Source organism: Schistocerca nitens, chromosome 2, assembly GCF_023898315.1.
Source record: "Schistocerca nitens isolate TAMUIC-IGC-003100 chromosome 2, iqSchNite1.1, whole genome shotgun sequence".
Classification (NCBI taxonomy): Eukaryota; Metazoa; Arthropoda; class Insecta; order Orthoptera; family Acrididae; genus Schistocerca; species Schistocerca nitens.
In genome coordinates this window covers 870194128-870218308 of record NC_064615.1, presented here as the reverse complement: position 1 = coordinate 870218308, position 24181 = coordinate 870194128, and the positions used below count along the sequence as shown (strand labels likewise).

Genomic DNA, 24181 nt, shown 5'->3' with positions numbered 1-24181 from the left:
CTTCTCTACACTTCCTATTTATTTCATTCATAGGTGATTTATACTCCTGTATTCTTCTCTTTTCTTAAACATTTTTGTACTTCCTTCTTTTTTTCAATCAGTTCAGTTATTTATCATGTTACCCAAACTTTCTTTGCAGTTGCCTTCCTTGTACCTTTATCCATGTGTCCAACTTCTGTGATTACTTTTCTTAGATGTACCCATCTTCACCAGCTGAACTCCCTACTGTAATATTCATTGTCGCAGTATCTATAGCCTTAGAGAACTCTAAGTGCACATTGTAACTTCTCGGTACTTCATTATCTCGCTTCTTTCCACAGTGATTCTTCTGGACGATTCTCTTGAACTTCAGTCTACTCTTCATCAGTACCAAATTCTGATCTGTGTCTACATCTGTTCGTGGGCATTCCTTAAAATCCAATATGATTTCAGAATCTCTGTCTGACCACAATGTAATCCGGCTGGAAATCTTCCCGTATCACCGTTGTTACTCTTGTTACAGGTGCCAGAAGGATGATATTATTACATATTTATTTAAACTGATCAGATTATTACGTTGAGACCCTCTCTTGCATCAGTTCTGTGTTTCACACATTACCTAAGAAATAACAATTTTAATTACAAACAATAATAAAATAGTATGTGCAGAACAGATACAGTTTACTTGTTATTCAGTGTTAAACAGCAGAACAATGTTAATAGGATGATAAATTATTTGAATGTATGTAGATACATTGGAAATAAATTGTACTAACTAAAGACTAATAAACTTAATACTACTAATGCTATTGCCACTAATAATAATAGTAATAATAATAATAATAATAATAATAATAATAATAATAGAGGCAGATAAAAATGTATCCACATGTGTACAAAAGTGATATTTTAGGACATAACGAGTTCTGAGGGAGAGAAATTTAGATAGGTCAAAGATAGAGATAAGGAACAGTGTATGTTGATAGAACAGTAGAGGAGATGGAGTGTGTGGAAATCTCTTCATTTGTCTGCATGTGGCCAGGATAGCTGTACATAATATGGTGAAATAAGATTGAAAACTTGAACATCATAGGTACATTGATCGCAGGCATTCATCACCAGTTGCAAGTGCTGTGAGCTTTACTGAGAAAGAGCTTGCAGGATAACATCACTGCAATCAACAACTGGAAACGTAAGCATTTGTAAAAGTTTCTTTTCTTGGTCAGAAGGGGAGAGCTTTTTATATTTTTGCAAGACATGGAGAGATGCTGATGACTTTTTATACACTCCTGGAAATTGAAATAAGAACACCGTGAATTCATTGTCCCAGGAAGGGGAAACTTTATTGACACATTCCTGGGGTCAGATACATCACATGATCACACTGACAGAACCACAGGCACATAGACACAGGCAACAGAGCATGCACAATGTCGGCACTAGTACAGTGTATATCCACCTTTCGCAGCAATGCAGGCTGCTATTCTCCCATGGAGACGATCGTAGAGATGCTGGATGTAGTCCTGTGGAACGGCTTGCCATGCCATTTCCACCTGGTGCCTCAGTTGGACCAGCGTTCGTGCTGGACGTGCAGACCGCGTGAGACGACGCTTCATCCAGTCCCAAACATGCTCAATGGGGGACAGATCCGGAGATCTTGCTGGCCAAGCACGTTGGGTGGCACGGGATACATGCGGATGTGCATTGTCCTGTTGGAACAGCAAGTTCCCTTGCCGGTCTAGGAATGGTAGAACGATGGGTTCGATGACGGTTTGGATGTACCGTGCACTATTCAGTGTCCCCTCGACGATCACCAGTGGTGTACGGCCAGTGTAGGAGATCGCTCCCCACACCATGATGCCGGGTGTTGGCCCTGTGTGCCTCGGTCGTATGCAGTCCTGATTGTGGCGCTCACCTGCACGGCGCCAAACACGCATACGACAATCATTGGCACCAGGGCAGAAGCGACTCTCATCGCTGAAGACGACACGTCTCCATTCGTCCCTCCATTCATGCCTGTCGCGACACCACTGGAGGCGGGCTGCATGATGTTGGGGCGTGAGCGGAAGACGGCCTAATGGTGTGCGGGACCGTAGCCCAGCTTCATGGAGACGGTTGCGAATGGTCCTCGCCGATACCCCAGGAGCAACAGTGTCCCTAATTTGCTGGGAAGTGGCGGTGCGGTCCCCTACGGCACTGCGTAGGATCCTACGGTCTTGGCGTGCATCCGTGCGTCGCTGCGGTCCGGTCCCAGGTCGACGGGCACGTGCACCTTCCGCCGACCACTGGCGACAACATCGATGTACTGTGGAGACCTCACGCCCCACGTGTTGAGCAATTCAGCGGTACGTCCACCCGGCCTCCCGCATGCCCACTATACGCCCTCGCTCAAAGTCCGTCAACTGCACATACGGTTCACGTCCACGCTGTCGCGGCATGCTACCAGTGTTAAAGACTGCGATGGAGCTCCGTATGCCACGGCAAACTGGCTGACACTGACGGCGGCGGTGCACAAATGCTGCGCAGCTAGCGTCATTCGACGGCCAACACCGCGGTTCCTGGTGTGTCCGCTGTGCCGTGCGTGTGATCATTGCTTGTACAGCCCTCTCGCAGTGTCCGGAGCAAGTATGGTGGGTCTGACACACCGGTGTCAATGTGTTCTTTTTTCCATTTCCAGGAGTGTATTTTTGCGAGGCATGGAGAGATGCTGATGACTTCTTGCACATTGCAGCCATGCATTCAGGCCAATTTAGCTTTTCAAGTTTTATTATGCATAGACTCTGCTGAGGGAAAAGGTTGATATTTGTGCCATTTAGTATTAAAGATGGTAGGGTTCCTGATATTTCGGATCAATCATCCTAGAGTGATCAACTAGATCTGCTTGGGTTTTAGAGGGGTTGAGCTTAACCATATATTCTGTGCAGATTTTGATAGTGCACACCAGCCAGTATTCAAATTCTCGATAGTGTATTCAAGGTCATTGATTTTACACTTAGATAAAACTGAAGGCCACCAGGACACATGCGGTATTTACAGTAGACAAAACTGACAACATATCATTGACATACAATGAAGCGAGTGTAGGACCTAATACCAATCTGTAGAGGACACCTGATACTACCTGTATCCATCGTAGCTTTGTAGTGATGAACATGACAGATTGCTGGTGAGTTGTCAGATATAATCGAAACCATCTGTTTCTTTGTATTAAAGCAAGTCTTTGTTGTGATATTTGCAGAAACCTGATTGATATTCATCAAGTATGTAGTTTGATGTAGACTATATATTCTAAGGCTTTGGACAGTGCGAGAAGTGCGCAAATTGATCAGTACTCAGTGGATACCACGGCAATGTCCTTTTTAGGAGTGGTTTAACACGTCCCTGTTTCCAGGCCTCAGGGAAATTTAATTAAGAGTGGCTGAAGATATTTATTATATTGAGCAGTAGTGGGTCAGTAATAACCATCATCATTTTGACTGTGATGCCATTGTGTCCAATAGATGCTGATCTGACATGCATTGTGGATTTTTTGTTGATATTGTCAGTAACATGCTTAAGACAGAATTATTTTTACGGCCCTGTCATTTATCCCCATAAAGTATTTGATAATTCTCTGTTTCATTTCCATTCAATGTGGTTGTTACTCTGGCATGTAAGAGGTGAATGAATAATGAAAGGTGTAACCTTGTATAACAGCTGAGTACATCATGAAAAATGTGGCAAGAATAAATGTTCTAGTCTGCAGTTGAGTGTGTATTGTTGTGAAACTTTCAGTAAGATCAGAACTGTGTGCTAAATTGAGATTAAAATCCAGACTTTTGCCTTTTTCAGACAATACATTTCTTAATGAGCTCACCAGGCATGACAGCCAATCTACTTTCATATATTCAGTTCTGCTTATCCCTCTCCCCTATTTTCCATATCTCCTAGAGGCAGGAGAGGGGTATAGTTTGAAAAGCAGGAGATAGTTATTGGCAGAACTGAAACTGCAAAGGTGGGTCATGAGTTGAGCATGGATGACTTGGTTGACAAGAGTATTGCCTATAAATGACAAGAGTCTTGTTCCAATCTCTCAATAAGTTTTGTGGAGAATTTTTAGTTTTGCTAAGCCATGTATGCTGTGATCTCATAACTCAGAAGTCTGTCACTTATTTGTCCAACAAAGCATTCTTCATGAAAAACAAGAAGATTGAAGAGCTCTTGCTGTGAGACTAAAAATTAGTTTAAACTCTTTCTAATTCCTGAATTTATTACTTCACACTCTTCAGGTTTATAAGGTGACGCAGATAGTTTTGCCTGCAAGTTCACTTGCACATGCTAAAATTTATGCTTGATCTCAAACAAGTGCCATTGCATAGTAACTGAAATTCCTCATTTCAAACTAAAACTGTAAACAAAAGTATACTGGGTGCCCCTTGTAAGAGTCGTCAGGCACATTTTCTCTGGTGTTCCAGCAGATGATGACAATTTCATTTTCACACAGTGTAGCTGGACTCAGCCCAAAAAGATACTGCTCGTCACATCTTTCATGTGATGCCCATTGTTGATGGAATACATCCGTTTATTTCCCATTACAAACAAAATAACTTTTAAAGGGAAATTTTGCACACCCATTGGATAGAGCAGTTCCAAATTAATCTACTGTGATATTAGTTTTATTAATATGTATTAATAGGGACAATAAAACATGAAGAATAACTAGAACTCCAGCAGTGACAGCATTGCCCTGGCCTGCGCTGATGCACCGCCAAGTAGCAGTGCTACTCAGTCTCTACTGGAGTACTGGCTATTATTCGCGTACTGCTCTCCCTGTTAATACATGTTGATAAAACAGATATTGCAGTAGACTAATTTGGGAGTGCACTATCGAATAGGCATGAAAAATTCCATCTAAAAAATCCTCTTTTGTGTAACAGTTAACAAATCAATGTTTACCATCGACACTGGGTGTCACGTGAAGAACATGATAAGCAGTATTTGTCTGTGCTGAGTTTCGTTACACATTGTGGAAGTGGAATTGTAAATATCTGCTGAAAAATCAGAGAAAATGTGCCTGACATCTCTTAGGAGGGATGTCCACTGCATCCCATCAAATTAATATCATCTCTTCTATAGTGCTGGAATGGTACTATTTATTGAAATACAAAATGGCAGAAATACAAAGGTTGCTACTAATGTACAGTGTTCAATAATGGTTCACCATCTGGCCTGTTTTGTTTTGCAACCAACTCCAAACCCAGAAGTGGCATACAGCAATAACACCAGAAGTCTGTGGAGACTTCACTTGATGGTCTGTAAAGCACCTGGGTCATGGTAGAAGGAATCTGTCTTGAGGTTTGATCTGAGCAGCAGCTTGAGAATGACACACAAATGAATGAAGAGGTTGCCCTGACAGCCCCAATTTGTAGACAGTGGTGAATGAGAGACGTAGCCCAAATGATGTGCCACAGCCTTGTGTAATTTAGCAGTGGTTATCCACTTATCACCCATTTGACGAAGACTCACTATCAAAAGAGGCAGGAGAGTCAAGAGTTAACCATTAATAGTAAATGACCCCTTCTTCAGTGGCATGCTTAAGTGGGTTCAGACTGTGTGTAGAGTAGTACACAGTCTTTGTACATAATAGTCTGTTATGTGTGTGCTTTCTTAAGGCACCTCATACGCGAGGATGATATTAAGTTGAAAGCCACAAGACAGTGCTTGTCAATAACATTTCTCTCTTAAGTTATGCTGCTGTCATTGTGTAGAGACCCAAAGTTGCAATCAATGTGCAATTACTGTTATTCCAACACAGTGTGCTTTTAAATGTGATGCTGTCATGGGAGAACACACTCAAGGTATTACCCCCCCCCCCTCCCCGACATTTTAATGCATGCTTTGTCTCTTGAGTATCCTGTTCCTACATGGCACATAGAGTGAGTCCTCTTTTTCAACAACATTGTACTGAAACCCAGGCAGACAACATATTGTATTACTGTAACTAGGTCATTCTGCATCACTGATCTCACTTTTGGTTTATTGTTTTCAACACGTATTGCTTAGTGGAACACGTACAACTGCCATTCTATTAGCATTTGATCAGTTTATTTATATTACGAGGTCAAGAAGAACCCAAAATTAAATTATGAGTATGGTTACACAGTGAGTCCACCTGGTTACTGTAAAATTAGATATTAGATGGTTGTATCTGAACGCTATAGTAGGATTTGCAACTGGTGACTAGCAGCCACTGATGCACTCTAAAGGTTTTGGCATTTTGCAGTGAGTAGGCAATAATCTACATCTACATCTACATCTATACTCCGCGAGCCACCTTACAGTGTGTGGCGGAGGGTACTTATTGTACCACTATCTGATTCCCCCTTCCCTGTTCCATTCACGAATTGTGCGTGGGAAGAACGACTGCTTGTAAGTCTCCGTATTTGCTCTAATTTCTCGGATCTTTTCGTTGTGATCATTACGCGAGATATATGTGGGCGGTAGTAATATGTTGCCCATCTCTTCCCGGAATGTGCTCTCTCGTAATTTCGATAATAAACCTCTCCGTATTGCGTAACGCCTTTCTTGAAGTGTCCGCCACTGGAGCTTGTTCAGCATCTCCGTAACGCTCTCGCGCTGACTAAATGTCCCCATGACGAATCGCGCTGCTTTTCGCTGGATCATGTCTATCTCTTCTATTAATCCAACCTGGTAAGGGTCCCATACTGATGAGCAATACTCAAGAATCGGACGAACAAGCGTTTTGTAAGCTACTTCTTTCGTCGATGAGTCACATTTTCTTAGAATTCTTCCTATGAATCTCAACCTGGCGCCTGCTTTTCCCACTATTTGTTTTATGTGATCATTCCACTTCAGATCGCTCCGGATAGTAACTCCTAAGTATTTTACGGTCGTTACCGCTTCCAATGATTTACCACCTATGGCATAATCGTACTGGAATGGATTTCTGCCCCTATGTATGCGCATTATATTACATTTATCTACGTTTAGGGAAAGCTGCCAGCTGTCGCACCATTCATTAATCCTCTGCAGGTCTTCCTGGAGTACGTACGAGTCTTCTGATGTTGCTACTTTCTTGTAGACAACCGTGTCATCTGCAAATAGCCTCACGGAGCTACCGATGTTGTCAACTAAGTCATTTATGTATATTGTAAACAATAAAGGTCCTATCACGCTTCCTTGCGGTACTCCCGAAATTACCTCTACATCTGCAGATTTTGAACCGTTAAGAATGACATGTTGTGTTCTTTCTTCTAGGAAATCCTGAATCCAATCACAAACCTGGTCCGATATTCCGTAAGCTCGTATTTTTTTCACTAAACGTAAGTGCGGAACCGTATCAAATGCCTTCCTGAAGTCCAGGAATACGGCATCAATCTGCTCGCCAGTGTCTACGGCACTGTGAATTTCTTGGACAAATAGGGCGAGCTGAGTTTCACATGATCTCTGTTTGCGGAATCCATGTTGGTTATGATGAAGGAGATTTGTATTATCTAAGAACGTCATAATACGAGAACATAAAACATGTTCCATTATTCTACAACAGATTGACGTAAGCGAAATAGGCCTATAATTATTCGCATCTGATTTATGACCCTTCTTGAAAATGGGAACGACCTGCGCTTTCTTCCAGTCGCTAGGTACTTTACGTTCTTCCAGAGATCTACGATAAATTGCTGATAGAAAGGGGGCAAGTTCTTTAGCATAATCACTGTAGAATCTTACGGGTATCTCGTCTGGTCCGGATGCTTTTCCGCTACTAAGTGATAGCAGTTGTTTTTCAATTCCGATATCGTTTATTTCAATATTTTCCATTTTGGCGTCCGTGCGACGGCTGAAGTCAGGGACCGTGTTACGATTTTCCGCAGTGAAACAGTTTCGGAACACTGAATTCAGTATTTCTGCCTTTCTTCGGTCGTCCTCTGTTTCGGTGCCATCGTGGTCAACGAGTGACTGAATAGGGGATTTAGATCCGCTTACCGATTTTACATATGACCAAAACTTTTTAGGGTTCTTGTTTAGATTGTTTGCCAATGTTTTATGTTCGAATTCGTTGAATGCTTCTCTCATTGCTCTCTTTACGCTCTTTTTCGCTTCGTTCAGCTTTTCCTTATCAGCTATGATTCGACTACTCTTAAACCTATGATGAAGCTTTCTTTGTTTCCGTAGTACCTTTCGTACATGATTGTTATACCACGGTGGATCTTTCCCCTCGCTTTGGACCTTAGTCGGTACGAACTTATCTAAGGCGTACTGGACGATGTTTCTGAATTTTTTCCATTTTTGTTCCACATCCTCTTCCTCAGAAATGAACGTTTGATGGTGGTCACTCAGATATTCTGCGATTTGTGCCCTATCACTCTTGTTAAGCAAATATATTTTCCTTCCTTTCTTGGCATTTCTTATTACACTTGTAGTCATTGATGCAACCACTGACTTATGATCACTGATACCCTCTTCTACATTCACGGAGTCGAAAAGTTCCGGTCTATTTGTTGCTATGAGGTCTAAAACGTTAGCTTCACGAGTTGGTTCTCTAACTATCTGCTCGAAGTAATTCTCGGACAAGGCAGTCAGGATAATGTCACAAGAGTCTCTGTCCCTGGCTCCAGTTCTGATTGTGTGACTATCCCATTCTATACCTGGTAGATTGAAGTCTCCCCCTATTACAATAGTATGATCACGAAACTTCTTCACGACGTTCTGCAGGTTCTCTCTGAGGCGCTCAACTACTACGGTTGCTGATGCAGGTGGTCTATAGAAGCATCCGACTATCATATCTGACCCACCTTTGATACTTAACTTAACCCAGATTATTTCACATTCGCATTCGCTAATAACTTCACTGGATATTATTGAATTCTTTACTGCTATAAATACTCCTCCACCATTGGCGTTTATCCTATCCTTGCGGTATATATTCCATTCTGTGTCTAGGATTTCGTTACTGTTCACTTCCGGTTTTAACCAACTTTCCGTTCCTAATACTATATGCGCACTATTTCCTTCAATAAGCGATACTAATTCAGGAACCTTGCCCTGGATACTCCTGCAGTTTACCAATATTACGTTAACTTTTCCTGTTTTTGGTCTCTGAGGACGGACGTTCTTTATCAACGATGCTGATGTTCTCTCTGGTAAGCCGTCAGGTATTTTATCGTTTCGCCCAAGGGGGGGTCCCTCTAACCTAAAAAACCCCCGTGTGCACGCCACACGTACTCTGCTACCCTAGTAGCTGCTTCCGGTGTGTAGTGCACGCCTGACCTTTCTAGGGGGGCCCTACAGTTCTCCACCCAATAACGGAGGTCGATGAATTTGCAACCATTATAGTCGCAGAGTCGTCTGAGCCTCTGGTTTAGACCCTCCACACGGCTCCAAACCAGAGGACCGCGATCGACTCTGGGCACTATGCTGCAGATATTAAGCTCAGCTTGCACTCCGAGTGCGATGCTGGTTGTCTTCACCAAATCAGCCAGCCGCCGGAAGGAACCAAGGATGGCCTCAGAACCCAAGCGGCAGGCGTCATTCGTTCCGACATGTGCTACTATCTGCAGCCGGTCACACCCAGTGCGTTCAATAGCTGCCGGAAGGGCCTCCTCCACATTACGGACGAGACCCCCCGGCAAGCACACCGAGTGCACACTGGCATTCTTCCCCGACCTACCCGCTATTTTCCTGAGGGGCTCCATAACCCGCCTAACGTTGGAGCTCCCTATAACTAATAGGCCCGCCCTCTGTGACTGTCGGGACCTTGCCGGAGAATCGGCCACTGGCCCAACAGGCGAGGCATCCTGTGGTGGCTCGGAAACGATGTCATCACCACTAGGAAGCACCCCGTACCTGTTGGAAAGGGGTAAGGCAGCTGCCACGCGGCCAGATCCCACCTTCGCCTTTCGGCCAGGCACGCGCGAGCCCACCACTGTCCGCCATTCACCCTGGAGTGATGGCTGACCGGTAAGATGCTCACTGCCGGAAGACGCAGCGACATCAGGGGTTCCATGTGATTCCAAGGCCACCGAAGTAGGCATAGGTCTCACCACAGTTGCCCCAACGCCACTACGAGCCGACGCCTGCGCCTCGAGCTCGATGAGCCTAACAGACAAAGCCTCCACCTGCCCCCGAAGAGTGGCCAATTCTCCTTGCGTCCGCTCACAACAACCACAGTCCCTACACATGACTATGTTTACCCTACTCTATACGGTGACAAATTCCCAAGATAATCTTCTGATGAGCTACTCTGATAATCAAGAAACACTCACTGAAATACGAGACGCGAAAACTACGCTAGGTTTTCCCAGAAAAACTATTTAAAAGCTAATCGCAGCAAATAAGTACAAAATAAATTTCTCTCCTAACGATCAAGAACTGTTAGTTTCTATGCAGAGCAGATAAACACTAATAGAATCCCTTCCTTAGTGGAAGGTCGTATACAAAATGCAAAATAAACGCTTTATACAAACAGTACTCGCTGCTGCTGGTCCTCTCGCTCTGGCTGTCACAAGACAACTGCTGATTCAAGTGACTAGTGGCTAACGGCCGCGAAACAAACAAAAGACGGTTTTAGGGCGCTTTCTGTTCTAAACGATCAAGAAAACACTAAGAAATCTAACACGAAAACTACGTAAAGTTTTATCAAGAACTGTTAGTTACTATGCAGAGCAGATAAACACTAATAGAATCCCTTCCTTAGTGGAAGGTCGTATACAAAATGCAAAATAAACGCTTTATACAAACAGTACTCGCTGCTGCTGGTCCTCTCGCTCTGGCTGTCACAAGACAATGATGAACTGATTTAAAAAAAAGAATTAAAGTCAATGAAAAACTTAGTACAATCTTATAAAACTACTTGTTCATACCTCTAAATGCCGTAGTAAATAGCAGTGTACTTGCAGTAAATATAAAAGGTAAAATAAATGTAATATGTACATTCTGAAAAGTATCACACACTCATTATTTGAGCCATATATTAGTGCACTACTGGGAGGTCAGAAACATGGTTAAGGTTGTATGAATTTAATTAAATTACCTGAAATGAGTTAAATGGATTGTTGAGGATCGAAACATAACTGACAATGGAAGTTTGAGTCAGGCCTGGAGGCTTGCTCATGTAACCTAATAGTTGAGGTGTCTACGTGCAGGCTTTAGCCCTAGTATGGCACAAAACTTCAATTGTCAATACATGTTAAGCCTTAGGATCGATATTTAATTAAAAAAATTATGGAAATACAGTTCTCTCTCATGTATAACAGGAATCTGGTGGTGCCTTTTTCTGTGGCTTACCAGGTCATCTGCCACCTGAGATTACTTATGATAGCAAATGAAATCTGAGCCTACAGTGAAAAGTGATCATTATGAGCTTGTTATTATAACTAGTGAGAAGCAGACCTGTCCGTATTCTTAAAAACTTTTGAAAGTATGCGTTAACCGGAGCACTAATTCATAGAAATGCTCTCAACAAGGTGAAAGAAAGATTATACTGTGTGGGTAACTGCTGTCCAATGTTCATGGTTGAATAGAGAAAGCTAAATAGTCTCTTCTGTGTTGTTATTATTGGATGTCATTTTTTCCTGATTAACTTACTCACTGAATGGAATAATATAAGTGCATGTTCTATCTAATTAAGCCCTCATCTGTCAGCTTTATGAATAATTTACTTTTTTGGGGGAGGGGATCCTTACTTGAGGAAAACACAGTTGACTCTGGACGTGCTGTAAGGATGGGTGTGTCTCATGCTCTGTAGAGCACTACTGCTTTAAAATCTGATTGGTAATGTTTGACATGTGGTTTATGTAGCTATGTACCATGCCATGCTTGTTCTGTACCATCAGCTAGCTGCCTTTACTAATCCTGTTGTTAATATTCCACATAGCAACGTTAAAAGTAGTACAGTGTGTGTGCTGTGAGTATGACACTCTCTTATCTCTGCTTTGTTATCTCTCACAGTGACTGTTTCCATTGACAATATTGACTGATCTTGATAACGTATCACAACGTATGACAGCTCAGGAAGTTATTTATGGTGTCCCCACAAATATTTTGTGCCTTTAAGGAGTAAGAGTAAATGTAAAGTTACAGAAAAGCTTCAGTTATAGTTTCTTTAGTATTTTAATTCTTAATGTCATGAATAATTTATTAAATGAATAATTATTAGTTACAAATACAATTTATTAAATCTAAAAAAGCTTGCCTTCACTAATGCAGGTATCAAAAGAAAATTGGAACTTACGATAAGCAGCAATGGGAACACACAATAGAACAGCGGATTATCCATGGGCTTACCCATGTTCCAAAGAAGACAGCAAAACTTAAGACTGATCTTATAGATGTGGATCTTGTCAGAGGTACGTCCTACCTATTCATTTTATTATTTGTGGACATTTCTATGCCCACAGTAATTCTTACTATGCTTATGTCATGTTAATTAAGTACAGTTACTTTCCATTTCTAGTTCTTATTTTTCTGTGACAGTGTTGTTATTAACTCAGTCAACTACTGCACTCAATGACTAGTAAGCACACTCTATTAAAGTATGTCATCACACTGTAAATCTTGAGGGGACTGTATGAATTATTATTATTATTATTATTATTATTATTATTATTATTGAAGTACATCTGTAAAATATTAATTTCACATCAGTGCCAAAGAAACTTTTTTGTGGATGTGGTACAAAAATTAAAAATTTAAACTTCAACCATCAAAATTAAACAGAAATATAGGAATCAGAAATTGAATGTAAATAAAGTCAGAACCAAACTGATATAACTGTTGCAAGGAATTCCAAAAGAATGAATGTAAAGAGTCATAACTTCACTTTTACTCAATAAGGAGAATAATGCAAATATTAAAACTCTGAGAGTTTGTTACAAAGTTCAGTCAACATGACTCAATTTTTATGAGTTATAAAGTAGATTGCTGTGCTAATCTAAAAACCATTTGGGATGATATTTTACATTTGAAAATAGGCTAATAGAATTTTAAGATACACACACACACTTGCTGGCCTTACAATCGTATTTTTTTTTTTTTAGTTACTTTTTCATATATGTTTTTGATCATCAAAAAATTCTGTCTTAGATGGTTCCACTAAAGATGAGGGGAAAAAAAATAAAAACAATAAATGTTGTGATATGGACTATGGCAATTGAGCAACAGCAATGCAACGTTTCTAAAAATATAAGGACTGATTTTTTTATCTAACAAAGTTTTTATTTTATTTTTTTTTTTTTTCAAAACAACAATATTGTCCCCTTCAAAGTAGTTCCCTTCAGCAGCTATACTCCAGTAGAGTCCAGCACAGAAATACTTCAACTGGTAGGGCTTCCAGCATGTTGGTCACATTCTTTTGAGTGTTCCCCAGTCCCAAAATGATATCCTTTTAAGACATTTTTAATTTCAGAAAAAGGAAAAAGTCATAATGATGCAGATCAGGTAAAAAGGGCGACTGTAGAACAACAGGGATGCATTTTGAGGTAAATGAAACTGGCCATGTGAGATGGGTTATTGTATGATGCAGTGTCCTCTTGTCCACATTGTCCAGTCTCACTAACTTCACTTTTTTCCTGAGCCTTTCAAAGATATCTTTATAAAACACTTGGTTGACAGTTTGTCTTGGAGGAACAGTCTCACAAGAGCAATCACATGTTTGACATCTTTGCCGGTTTTTGAAGTTGAAGATCTCCTTGAGTGAGTTTCATCTTCAACGTGTTCTCGGTGTTCCAAAAATAATTTGTGCTGGTGAAAAACTTTTGCTCTTGATAAGGAATGTTTCCTATAGGCCTGTTTCAACTTTTCAAAGGTCACACTCACAGATTCCCCAAGTTTAACACAAAACTTGATTTCGTAACATTGCTTTAAATTTCACTGTTTCATTTTTGTAACACACAACAAAAACACAACTTCACTGATTGCACTCTCAGAGAACATGTGATGGCCGTACAGAGCTGAGCATCTGGAAGGGATGGACACACTGGTCTACACAAGTAGAACAACACAGCATTGCCAGATCACTCGCAGTATTGTCAGTCTCATTACTTTTCTCACACACCTTGTGTAACATTATTACCTATTACAAGTTTGTTATTGACTACTTATTTTATTCAGTGATTCCTCTATGGTACACAAGGAATTGTCAGACAGATTAATAAATAGGTAAATCCTCAGTGAGTATATTCTCGAGGAGGTATAATATGTCATAGAAGCAAAAATACATTATACATACTTACAACAAAAAAGAGATAAGCTAGTGTTCTGTCCACAGATCCTAAGTGAAGTAGCCCTCAGAGATACGGAACAAATAATTCTAAACTCACCACACACACACAAAATGTATACAAACTAAATCACATAAGATAATTCTTAGGCTATTGTAGATACACCTCACCAAGTGGAATAAACGGTGTTGGTAAAAGTTTTGGTAACAAGTAGTTCCTTTACGTTCTTCTTAAATTGTATTTTTTGGCAGCTAAACTTTTTGTGGTTGCTGAAAACTTTTTGGAAATGTACGTTTCTGAATAATGAACATCTTCCCGGGCCCAAGGAAGTGACTTTAAATCTTTATGCAAATTTTTTTATTTCTAGTATTGATCCCATGAACTGAGATGTTGATTTGAAAAAAGATATATTGTTTGTGGCAAATTTTGTAAATTAATTGGGAAGGACTTTCTTGAACAGGTCTCTGCAGAATTTTCTTGAGTTTACATCTCCCACAACTCTCATTTGTGAAGAAATGTACTGTTGTCCTGTAGTTAATATTCCCAGCCGCTTAAACAGATACGAGATATATGTGTGTGTTTGGGGGGGGGGGGGGTGTCCCAACACAGTTATAGTTAATTCCTTTTTATTGCAGTAAACAGTTTTTGCCTAAGCAATAAGTTGCCGTAAAGTATTGTCTTTAGAACACTAGTGAATGAAAATATGCAGGTTATGACATTTCCAAAGTTGTGTTTGTTGTTGTTAATGGTTGTGTAAAAAGTAGATGAATACACACATTTAATGTGTGTACATTATGGTTGGCAACTTTTGAGCGTGCACATCCAAGAACTTAGCACTTTCTATCTAGAAGACCAATTCTTGTTAGTAGCTTTGTAAATTAGAGGATGCTTATTTTTAGCAGCACAGTCCTGAATGATCATTGTTTTTTGAAAGGTGAAAACTTGTTTACTTTTTGCCAAAAATTTAAAGCAACGTCATTTGTATAAAACTGGTGTATAACTTTGTAACATGGATTATTATTTCTTCTGTTGGTGTCCATTACGTAATATGACAACAATGGTTGTATCATCTACAATAAGAGCTAACTGTGCTTCATGATCCATGTTAGATGTCAGAGCATTAACATGGAATAAGAACTGTAATGTACTAGAATGTTCTGTTGATGTAATTAAATGCTTTAGACAAGACACAGATTATCTTATCAATTAAATGTTTTATTGTGTACTCGTTGAATGTATAAATAGTTGCCGTAATAAAATTGTAAAAGGCTTTCCAAACACCATGTATTAATATAAAACACAGCCAAGGTCCTTGATGATATCTTGCTGGTATGAGCAAATCTAGTCATAGTTCTTGATTTTTTTAAGCAAGTTGGAGCTCATTATTGTTTCTCTCAAGTGCGTACCCTTACTAGCTTCAGAATATACAAGATAAGACACCCAAGATCCAATCCAAAGAGTCTGTATGGTAAAAAGTGGTAGCCAGTCATGAGCAGTGTAGCCAACTGGTGTTATGACCACTGCAGTATCCCAGTAATCTCTTGCAATGACATGTGATTGTACATTAGATTGGCCTTAAGAGGAAGGTGTAGCCAGACATTCAGAACCTTCCTGCTGTAATCACATAATGAGGATCTCTTATGAGTTTGATATGTTATTTTATTCCAACTAAGATACAATGAAAGCTGCTAATATGAACTATAAAAGTGTGATTGGTTGAATATACGATTATTGATCAGATGAATTTCTCAAAACTCACATGAGGAGAGATTGGCTGCTAGTAGGTGACATCTGTAGAATTATTATTCTTAGATTACATTACAATAATGGAAATTCCCCTGGATGGAAAACAATACATAAAATAAAGGAAAGACAAACATTATCCTGTAGCAGATCGATGTATGGCACACAGAAACACAGAACAGAAAACAGTATTCACACTAGCTTTTGAGCTCTTGCTCTTTCTTTGGTAAAAGTATGCACACATTCACACACAAAACCACACAGACATCCAAATGTGTACTCCTACAGTTGTGGTGAGACTGATTATTGATTATGGAGAGCATTTGGCTGGGCAGATGGAAGTAAGGAGGGTATAGGGAGGGATGCATGAGACGAGGAGGGGGTAGTGGAATAGGTAGGTCTTTCAACAAGTGACTTAGCAACTGCACAACAAGATAAACAGGAGTTCAAAGGGTATAGCTTATAAGAGACAGAGGGAGAGGGGAAATGGGGGGGAGAGGGGAGGGTCCCACTGTTTGTTCCATAGTGAAGAGATCTTTCATGATTTGAAACAATCCAGAGAAACAAAATATGTAATACATATTTTCAAAATAATTGATTTGATAATGTGCCTTCCATAGGCTGTAAGTGAAAGGATCCTCAGCCTTCCATAGGCTGTAAGTGAAATGATCCTCAGCCTTCCATAGGCCCTAAGTGAAATCACCCTCAAAGATGAGAAACAAAAGTTACACACTTTTAATTTACACATTACTTAAATAGTATACTATAAACACTTAATGTGTAAATATGAAAGTGCATAAGAGAATTTCTAGACCATTATAGCCCAGCATTAACAAAACAAAAATAGTTTACAAGATTTACTCACAAAGACTGAATTATTGCATTACACTAAGCCAAAGTCTGGTATTACACATGTCATGTTAGAACACACACACACACACACACACACACACACACACACACACACACAAAAATCATTAACTACATTGGTTGGTTTCACTAAGCAATTTATCAGTGGAATAGTAGGAATTGGCCACATATAAATCCTTGAGGTTTCACTTAAATTGTAGTGTATTAGTAGCCTAAATTTTTGGACAGCTTTGGCACTATGGTAACACTGGTTCCCATCAGATCACTGAAGTTAAGTGCTGTTGGGCTTGGCAAGCACGTGGGTGGGTGACCCTCTGGGTCTGTCCAGTGCTGTTGGCGGGTGTGCTCAGTATCGGGCTTTCTGAGGCCTGTTCAGATGGAGAGAGTAGCTTAACTGTTTATGGATACTAGGTAGTTATTGAAAATGAACATCCTTGGATAATATATTTCTAGACCAAAGTGAGTTATTTTATGTTTTTGATACAATTCTTCTCATTCTTAGTACTGATTATGTACACCGAGCTGTGGAAGAGAGGTGCATTATTTATGAAAAATATCGTGAAGGAGTACACATTCTGAGCAGTGTGGGTAGGACACCCTGTTCTTTGAATGAGGTGTTCTTGACTTCGTACCACTAACAATTTGTATTGTGTACTTTTTTACATCACCTTTGTTTATGACACCCACATTGGAAACAATAATTTCACGTGCTCCTTCCAACTGAATTTGTTAGTAAGTTGTAGAAAAATGTAAGTTAATCCATATGAGAAGGAAAAACAAACCTCTAATGTTCAGATACAGCATTGGTAGTGTCCTGTTTGATACAGTCAAGTCTTTTAAATATCTTTGCATAGCGATGCAAAGCAATTTGAAATGGAATGAGCATTTGAGGATTGTGGTAGGGAAGGTGAATGGTGAAATTCAATTTGTTGGGAGAATTCTGGGCAGGTGTGATTCAACTGTAAAGGAGACCACATATAGGATGTTACTACAACCTATCTTTGAGTACTGCTCAAGTATTTGGGATCTGTACGAGGTCAGATTAAAGGAAGACATCGAAGCAGTTCAGAGGCAGGCTGCTAGGTTTATTACTAGGAGTTTCGAACAACACACAAGTGTTACAGAGATGCCTCAGGACCTCAAATGGGAACCCTGGAGAGGAGGTGACAGTCTTTTTGAGCAACACTATTGAAAAAATTTAGAGAACTGGCACTTCAAGCTGAGAGCAGAACGATTCTGTTGCCTCCAACATACATTGCACATAAGGACCATGAAAACATGAGAAATTGTGTCTCATACAGAAACATGTAAACAATTGTTCTTCCCTTGTTCTATTTGTGAGTGGAACAGGGAAAGGAAATGTCCAGTAGTGGTATGGGGTACCCTCCGCCATGTGGTGTAAGGTGGATTGCAGAGTATTGGTGTAGATGTAGAGATACGAAGCAATCACCATATAGATGTAAAAAGATTCCCTTTTCCAGTGGGTCTTAGGAAGACAAAGTGAATTTTAAAAAGTTAGGTAGATCTTCTCCAAAGGTAAATCTAGCAACAGGTGCACATGGGACGAGGCTCATCAATTTGACTGAAGCTATGTTAATAGAGGCGGGTAAATGTCCCTGTCAAGTTACTGGAATATTTTATCTGATTTGGCCATAGGAAAAGGTAAAACTATCTCTAAATATTTAAACAATGGAAAATCCAGGATGGAATGTAACAATATTATGAGAAGGAAAGTTGCTACTCACCATATACCGGAGATGCTGAGTCGCAGATAGGCACAACAAAAAGATTTTCACACTTAAAGCTTTTGGCCAATGGTGTTTGTCAACAATGGACACACATACGCATGCATGTGCACACACACACACAATTGCGCCAGTGCATGATGGGAGTGACGACTGGGTGGGGGAAAGGAGAAGGCTGGGGCGGAAAGGGGGAGGGATAGTACGGTGGGGATGGCGGACAGTAAAGTGCTGCAGGTTGGACTGTGAGGAGGAGAGAGGTGGGGAGGGGGGGAGTAGTGGATAAGGAGAGACATAGAAATAAATAAAAAATAAAAAAATATGTGGGAAAGGAGAGAAATGAGTGAAATTGAGAGAAATAAATAAAAACATAAAAAATATATAAAAAATATATATTTCTTATTTTTGTCTCTCGATGTCTCTCCTTTTCCGCTACTTCCCCCTTCCTGCCCAACCTGCAGCACTTCACTTTCTTCCATCCCCACCATACTATCCCTCCCCCTTCCCGCTCCAGCCTCCTCCTTTCCCCTACCCAGTCGTCACTCCCATCATGCACTGGCACTGCTGCTCGCAATGTGGTTTCAGTTGTTTGAGTCTGCAGTCGTGTGTGAGTTGCGTTTGCATGAGTGTGTGTGTGTGTGTGTGTGTGTGTGTGTGTGTGTGTGTGTGTGTGTGTGTGTGTGTGCGCACATGCATGTGTGTATTGTTGACAAAGACCATTGACCAAAAGCTTTAAGTGTGAAAATCTTTTTGTTGTGCCCATCTGTGACTCAGCATCTCCGCTATATGGTGAGTAGCAACTTTCCTTCTCATAATATTGTCTCTAAAGATTTACTTATAGAGTATGAGGAAAATTTGAGCGACCAATGTATGACAGGAGCAGCAGGTGAGTGGTTAATAGTATGGACTCGCAAACATGCCATTCGGCAGCTGGGGCTTGGTTCCTTTCGGTTCCATAATTTTTTCTTCTATTTTATTCCTTGTAATTATAATGATTAATTATAAAATTTAAATATACTTAAACATTTCAATTTATACATTTAAAATTAACGTTTTCAATATATCCAGAATGAAGTTTTCACTCTGCAGCGGAGTGTGCGCTGATATGAAACTTCCTGGCAGATTAAAACTGTGTGCCCGACCGAGACTCGAACTCGCGACCTTTGCTTCGCGGGCAAGTGCTCTACCTCTGAGCTACCGAAGCACGACTCACGCCCGGTACTCACAGCTTTACTTCTGCCAGTACCTCGTCTCCTACCTTCCAAACTTTACAGAAGCTCTCCTCATTCTGGAAACATCCCCCAGGCTGTGGCTAAGCCGTCTCCGCAATATCCTATCTCTCAGGAGTGCTAGTTCTGCATGGTTCACAGGAGAGCTTCTGTAAAGTTTGGAAGGTAGGAGACGAGGTACTGGCAGAAGTAAAGCTGTGAGTACCGGGCGTGAGTCTTGCTTCGGTAGCTCAGATGGTAGAGCACTTGCCCGCGAAAGGCAAAGGTCCCGAGTTCGAGTCTCGGTCGGGCACACAGTTTTAATCTGCCAGGAAGTTTCGTATTCAATATAGTTACTAGTACTACCCTTGTAAATCAAAAGGCTATTGGCCACCACTTTGAAGCACGTTGTTGAAATTTTGTATGAGCCACCACTGCTGCATATAGACATTTTTTTCAAGTTGAATGATAGTGAATTGTCAAGGAACCATTTATTAATGTCGGTGAAATATTCATCAAAAAGATTATGTCATCAGTAGACAAAAGAAGCTTACCATGTAGTAATGTTACTGTTAAGAAGCCATTAATATATACAAGTAAAATAAGGACCCTAGGATGAAATCTTAGGACACGTCTTTCAATTAGTTCAACTTATGGTGTAGGCTAATAAGTTAATTATGACTATTTATATTGACACATTCCATTTTCTATCAGATAGATATGATTTAAACTATTTTTCATCACTCCCTGCAAGACCATGATATTCTATTTTATTTAGAAGGGTGCCTTGATTTATATAGTCAAATGCCTTTGATATGTCACAAAATATACTAGTAGCATATACCTTACTCTCTATGGAATTAAGTACATTCTCACTACATGTTTAAATAGCCATATCAATATCAAAATCGTATTGAAATCCCGTCCTGCAAGTCTCCTGACTCAGGCTTTTGGATGATTTTTCTGAACTGTACCCCTTTCCCTAAAGCTCTACCACTGTTTTTCTTCACCCCCTTTCTTCCCCTTCACTCTTCTGCCAGAAGAAGGAGCCACAGGCTCCAAAAGCTTGTAATAAGACATCAGCCATAAAGTAAAGCTGGACAGAAGTTTGAATGTTACTGCTGTAACATGTTTTGTATATGGTGGTTTAACTTAAGCGCATTTCAACCAGTCGAGGAAAAGTCCACTGATAAATGCTACTAAACTTAGAACAATACTCTTTAATTATTGCATTAACTCTTCTAAAACCGTACTATAAAATATATACCGAACTAATTAATAATATACAGGGTGTTACAAAAAGGTACGGCCAAACTTTCAGGACACATTCCTCACACACAAATAAAGAAAAGATGTTATGTGGACATGTGTCCAGAAACACTTAATTTCCATGTTAGAGCTCATTTTAGTTTCTTCAGTATGAACTGTACTTCCTCGATTCACTGCCAGTTGGCCCAATTGAAGGAAGGTGATGTTGACTTCGGTGCTTGTGTTGACATGCGACTCATTGCTCTACAGTACTAGCATCAAGCACATCATTACGTAGCATCAACAGGTTAGTGTTCATCACGAACGTGGTTTTGCAGTCAGTGCAATGTTTACAAATGCGAAGTTGGCAGATGCCCATTTGATGTGATGTATGGATTAGCACGGGGCAATAGCCGTGGCGCGGTACGTTTGTATCGAGACAGATTTCCAAAACGAGGGTGTCCTGACAGGAAGCAATTGATCGGCGTCTTAGGGAGCACGGAACATTCCAGCCTATGACTCGCGACTGGGGAAGATCTAGAACGACGAGGACACCTGCAATGGACGAGGCAATTCTTCGTGCAGTTGACGATAACCCTAATGTCAGCGTCAGAGAAGTTGCTGCTGTACAAGGTAACATTGACCATGTCACTGTATGGAGAGTGCTACAGGAGAACCAGTTGTTTCTGTACCATATACAGCGTGTGCACACACTATCAGCAGCTGATTGGCCTCCACGGGTACACTTCTGTCAATGGTTCATCCAACAATGTGTCAATCCTCATTTCACTGCAAATGTTCTCTTTACGGATGAGGCTTCATTACAAAGTGATCGAATTGTAAATTTTCACAATCAACATGTGTGGGCTGAGGAGAATCCGCACCCAATTGTGCAATCACGTCATCAAGACAGATTTTCTGTGAACGTTTGGGCAGGCATTGTTGGTGATGTCTTGATTGGGCCCCATGTTCTTCCACCTACGCTCAATGGAGCACGTTATCATGATTTCATACGGAATACTCTACCTGTGCTGCTAGAACATGTGCCTTTACAAGTACGACACAACATGTGGTTCATGCACGATGGAGCTCCTGCACATTTCAGTCGAAGTGTTCGTACGCTTCTCAACAACAGATTCGGTGACCGATGGATTGGTAGAGGCGGACCAATTCCATGGCCCCCACACTCTCCTGACCTCAACCCTCTTGACTTTCATTTATGGGGGCATTTGAAAGCTCTTGTCTACCCAACCCCGATACCAAATGTAGAGACTCTTCGTGCTCGTATTGTGGACGGCTGTGATACAATACACCATTCTCCAGGGTTGCATCAGCGCATCAGGGATTCCATGCGACGGAGGGTGGATGCATGTATCCTCGCTAACGGAGGACATTTTGAACATTTCCTGTAACAAAGTGTTTGAAGTCAGGCTGGTACATTTGTTGCTGTGTGTTTCTATTCCATGATTAATGTGATTTGAAGAGAAGTAATAAAATGAGCTCTAACATGGAAAGTAAGCGTTTCCGGACACATGTCCACATAACATATTTTCTTTCTTTGTGGGTGAGGAATGTTTCCTGGAAGTTTGGCCATACCTTTTCGTAATACCCTGTATATTATTGGCAACTGCAAAGTGGCAGTATCTATAAGCTTTCATAACTCTAATATAAAAAGTGACCACATGTCTTATTTGGTATTAATGTAATCACAGAATGTTCGTATTCTATACAAAACTACTCTGCGATCCTTAAAATGACTCTGCATTTTAGAAAATACTATTTTATGAAGCATTACATAGATACCTGTCAGAATTTGAAAAGTGTCCTCTTGTCAGAAAAATGTTATTTCCGAATAACAACAAGAAGTCTGTTTTCAGAAGAATGATATAAGGTGACTCCGGTTGGGTACAAACATCATCAAATCAATATGAGGATGTGCAGAAGGAAGTAAATTGTTATGATACACAAAAAATGACAATGGATGTTTTAGAAATTATTGAACATTTTTTGCTTGTACTGAAAATTTTACCACTCCAACAGGAGGTCCGTTTTCACTTCCCATCTCAACCTTTGAGATATTGCACATAGTAGCCAAAATGCCCCATCAGAATTTAACAGAAAGCGGCCCATCCCTCAATCCTTCTAACTGGTAGAAACTCTCTTAGCTAGTGTTTTCGAGTGAAATTTGTTTTTAGTGGGTAGCTTTCATTTCTGTTCAAACATATTTGTGTTTCCTGTAGGTTCTTATGTAGTCCAAAATTAATCAGTGAATGAATACAAACATCTATGAATTTGCTGGCAATAACGATTAGACTAATGGAATTTTAGGTCACTAAAATGAATAGTATCATCAACATATTTGATGATTATTTAATAGTCTAGCCCATTGGAATTTGAATATGTAATAATGGTATCTGAAGTCACCATCTTTGTAAGATCATATGAACTGAATATCTCTGACAGTATTAAATAACTAATATTACAGGAAATTGCATAAATATTTAAATCATACAGTATTGAGAGGTCATGGGTCCAGTTGTGGTGTTAAGGAAATGATCCGGCTCTCTTTTGGTGGGTGATACACTATGTGATCAAATGTGTCCGGACACCCTCAAAAACATAGGTTCTTCATGTTAGGTGCATTGTGCTGCCACCTACTGCCAGGTACTCATATCAGCAACCTCAGTAGTGTGTATCAGTTTACGGAAGATGTTGTGTGCAAGTGTATTATCTAATCTTCGCTTGAGAAGCATGTCCAATTGGTGGCCGGAATTCTGATAAGATGAGAAACCTTTGAAAAAGGAGGTATTATTTTGTCCTCTCAGCATATCAGCAGAAAGACAAGGGATACAAGAAGACACTCCTTCCTGTTCCAAATTTTGTCAAGCTCCTTAATTTTGCTGTACATCTGCTTCCTGTAGAGGTACTCAATGTGCGATTGAAGATATTCCTAGCATGGGCAGAAATTAAATATTGCTCAGGTATTCAGCTGGGTGGCATCATCCAGGCTGTAGTCATGGATTCTTTGGTCTTATGGCACATTGCATCTGACAGCTGCTCTAACCATTTGGTTGAAACACTGCTTGTAGGTGCAGCAATTCAGCTAGTGTGCTGAGGACACCTTATCATTGTGAAGGGCATGACATCTGAAGGCATGCAAGGAGAAATTATCACATCC

The 24181-nt window shown here is 40.4% G+C and overlaps 1 protein-coding gene across 6 annotated transcripts in view; it reads left to right on the top strand.

The window, feature by feature from the left end:
• Positions 1-24181, top strand: part of LOC126237144 (protein phtf) — a 209223-nt gene that overhangs the window by 34251 nt on the left and 150791 nt on the right. For 4 of the 6 annotated variants that reach the window (XM_049946983.1, XM_049946981.1, XM_049946980.1 and 1 more), the window contains exon 2: positions 12181-12320. In XM_049946983.1, the coding sequence (XP_049802940.1) occupies positions 12181-12320 (140 nt within the window). Of the gene's footprint in view, positions 1-11951; positions 12043-12180; positions 12321-24181 lie in introns of those variants that run through there. The other 2 variants (XM_049946982.1, XM_049946984.1) reach the window with 2 other exon arrangements.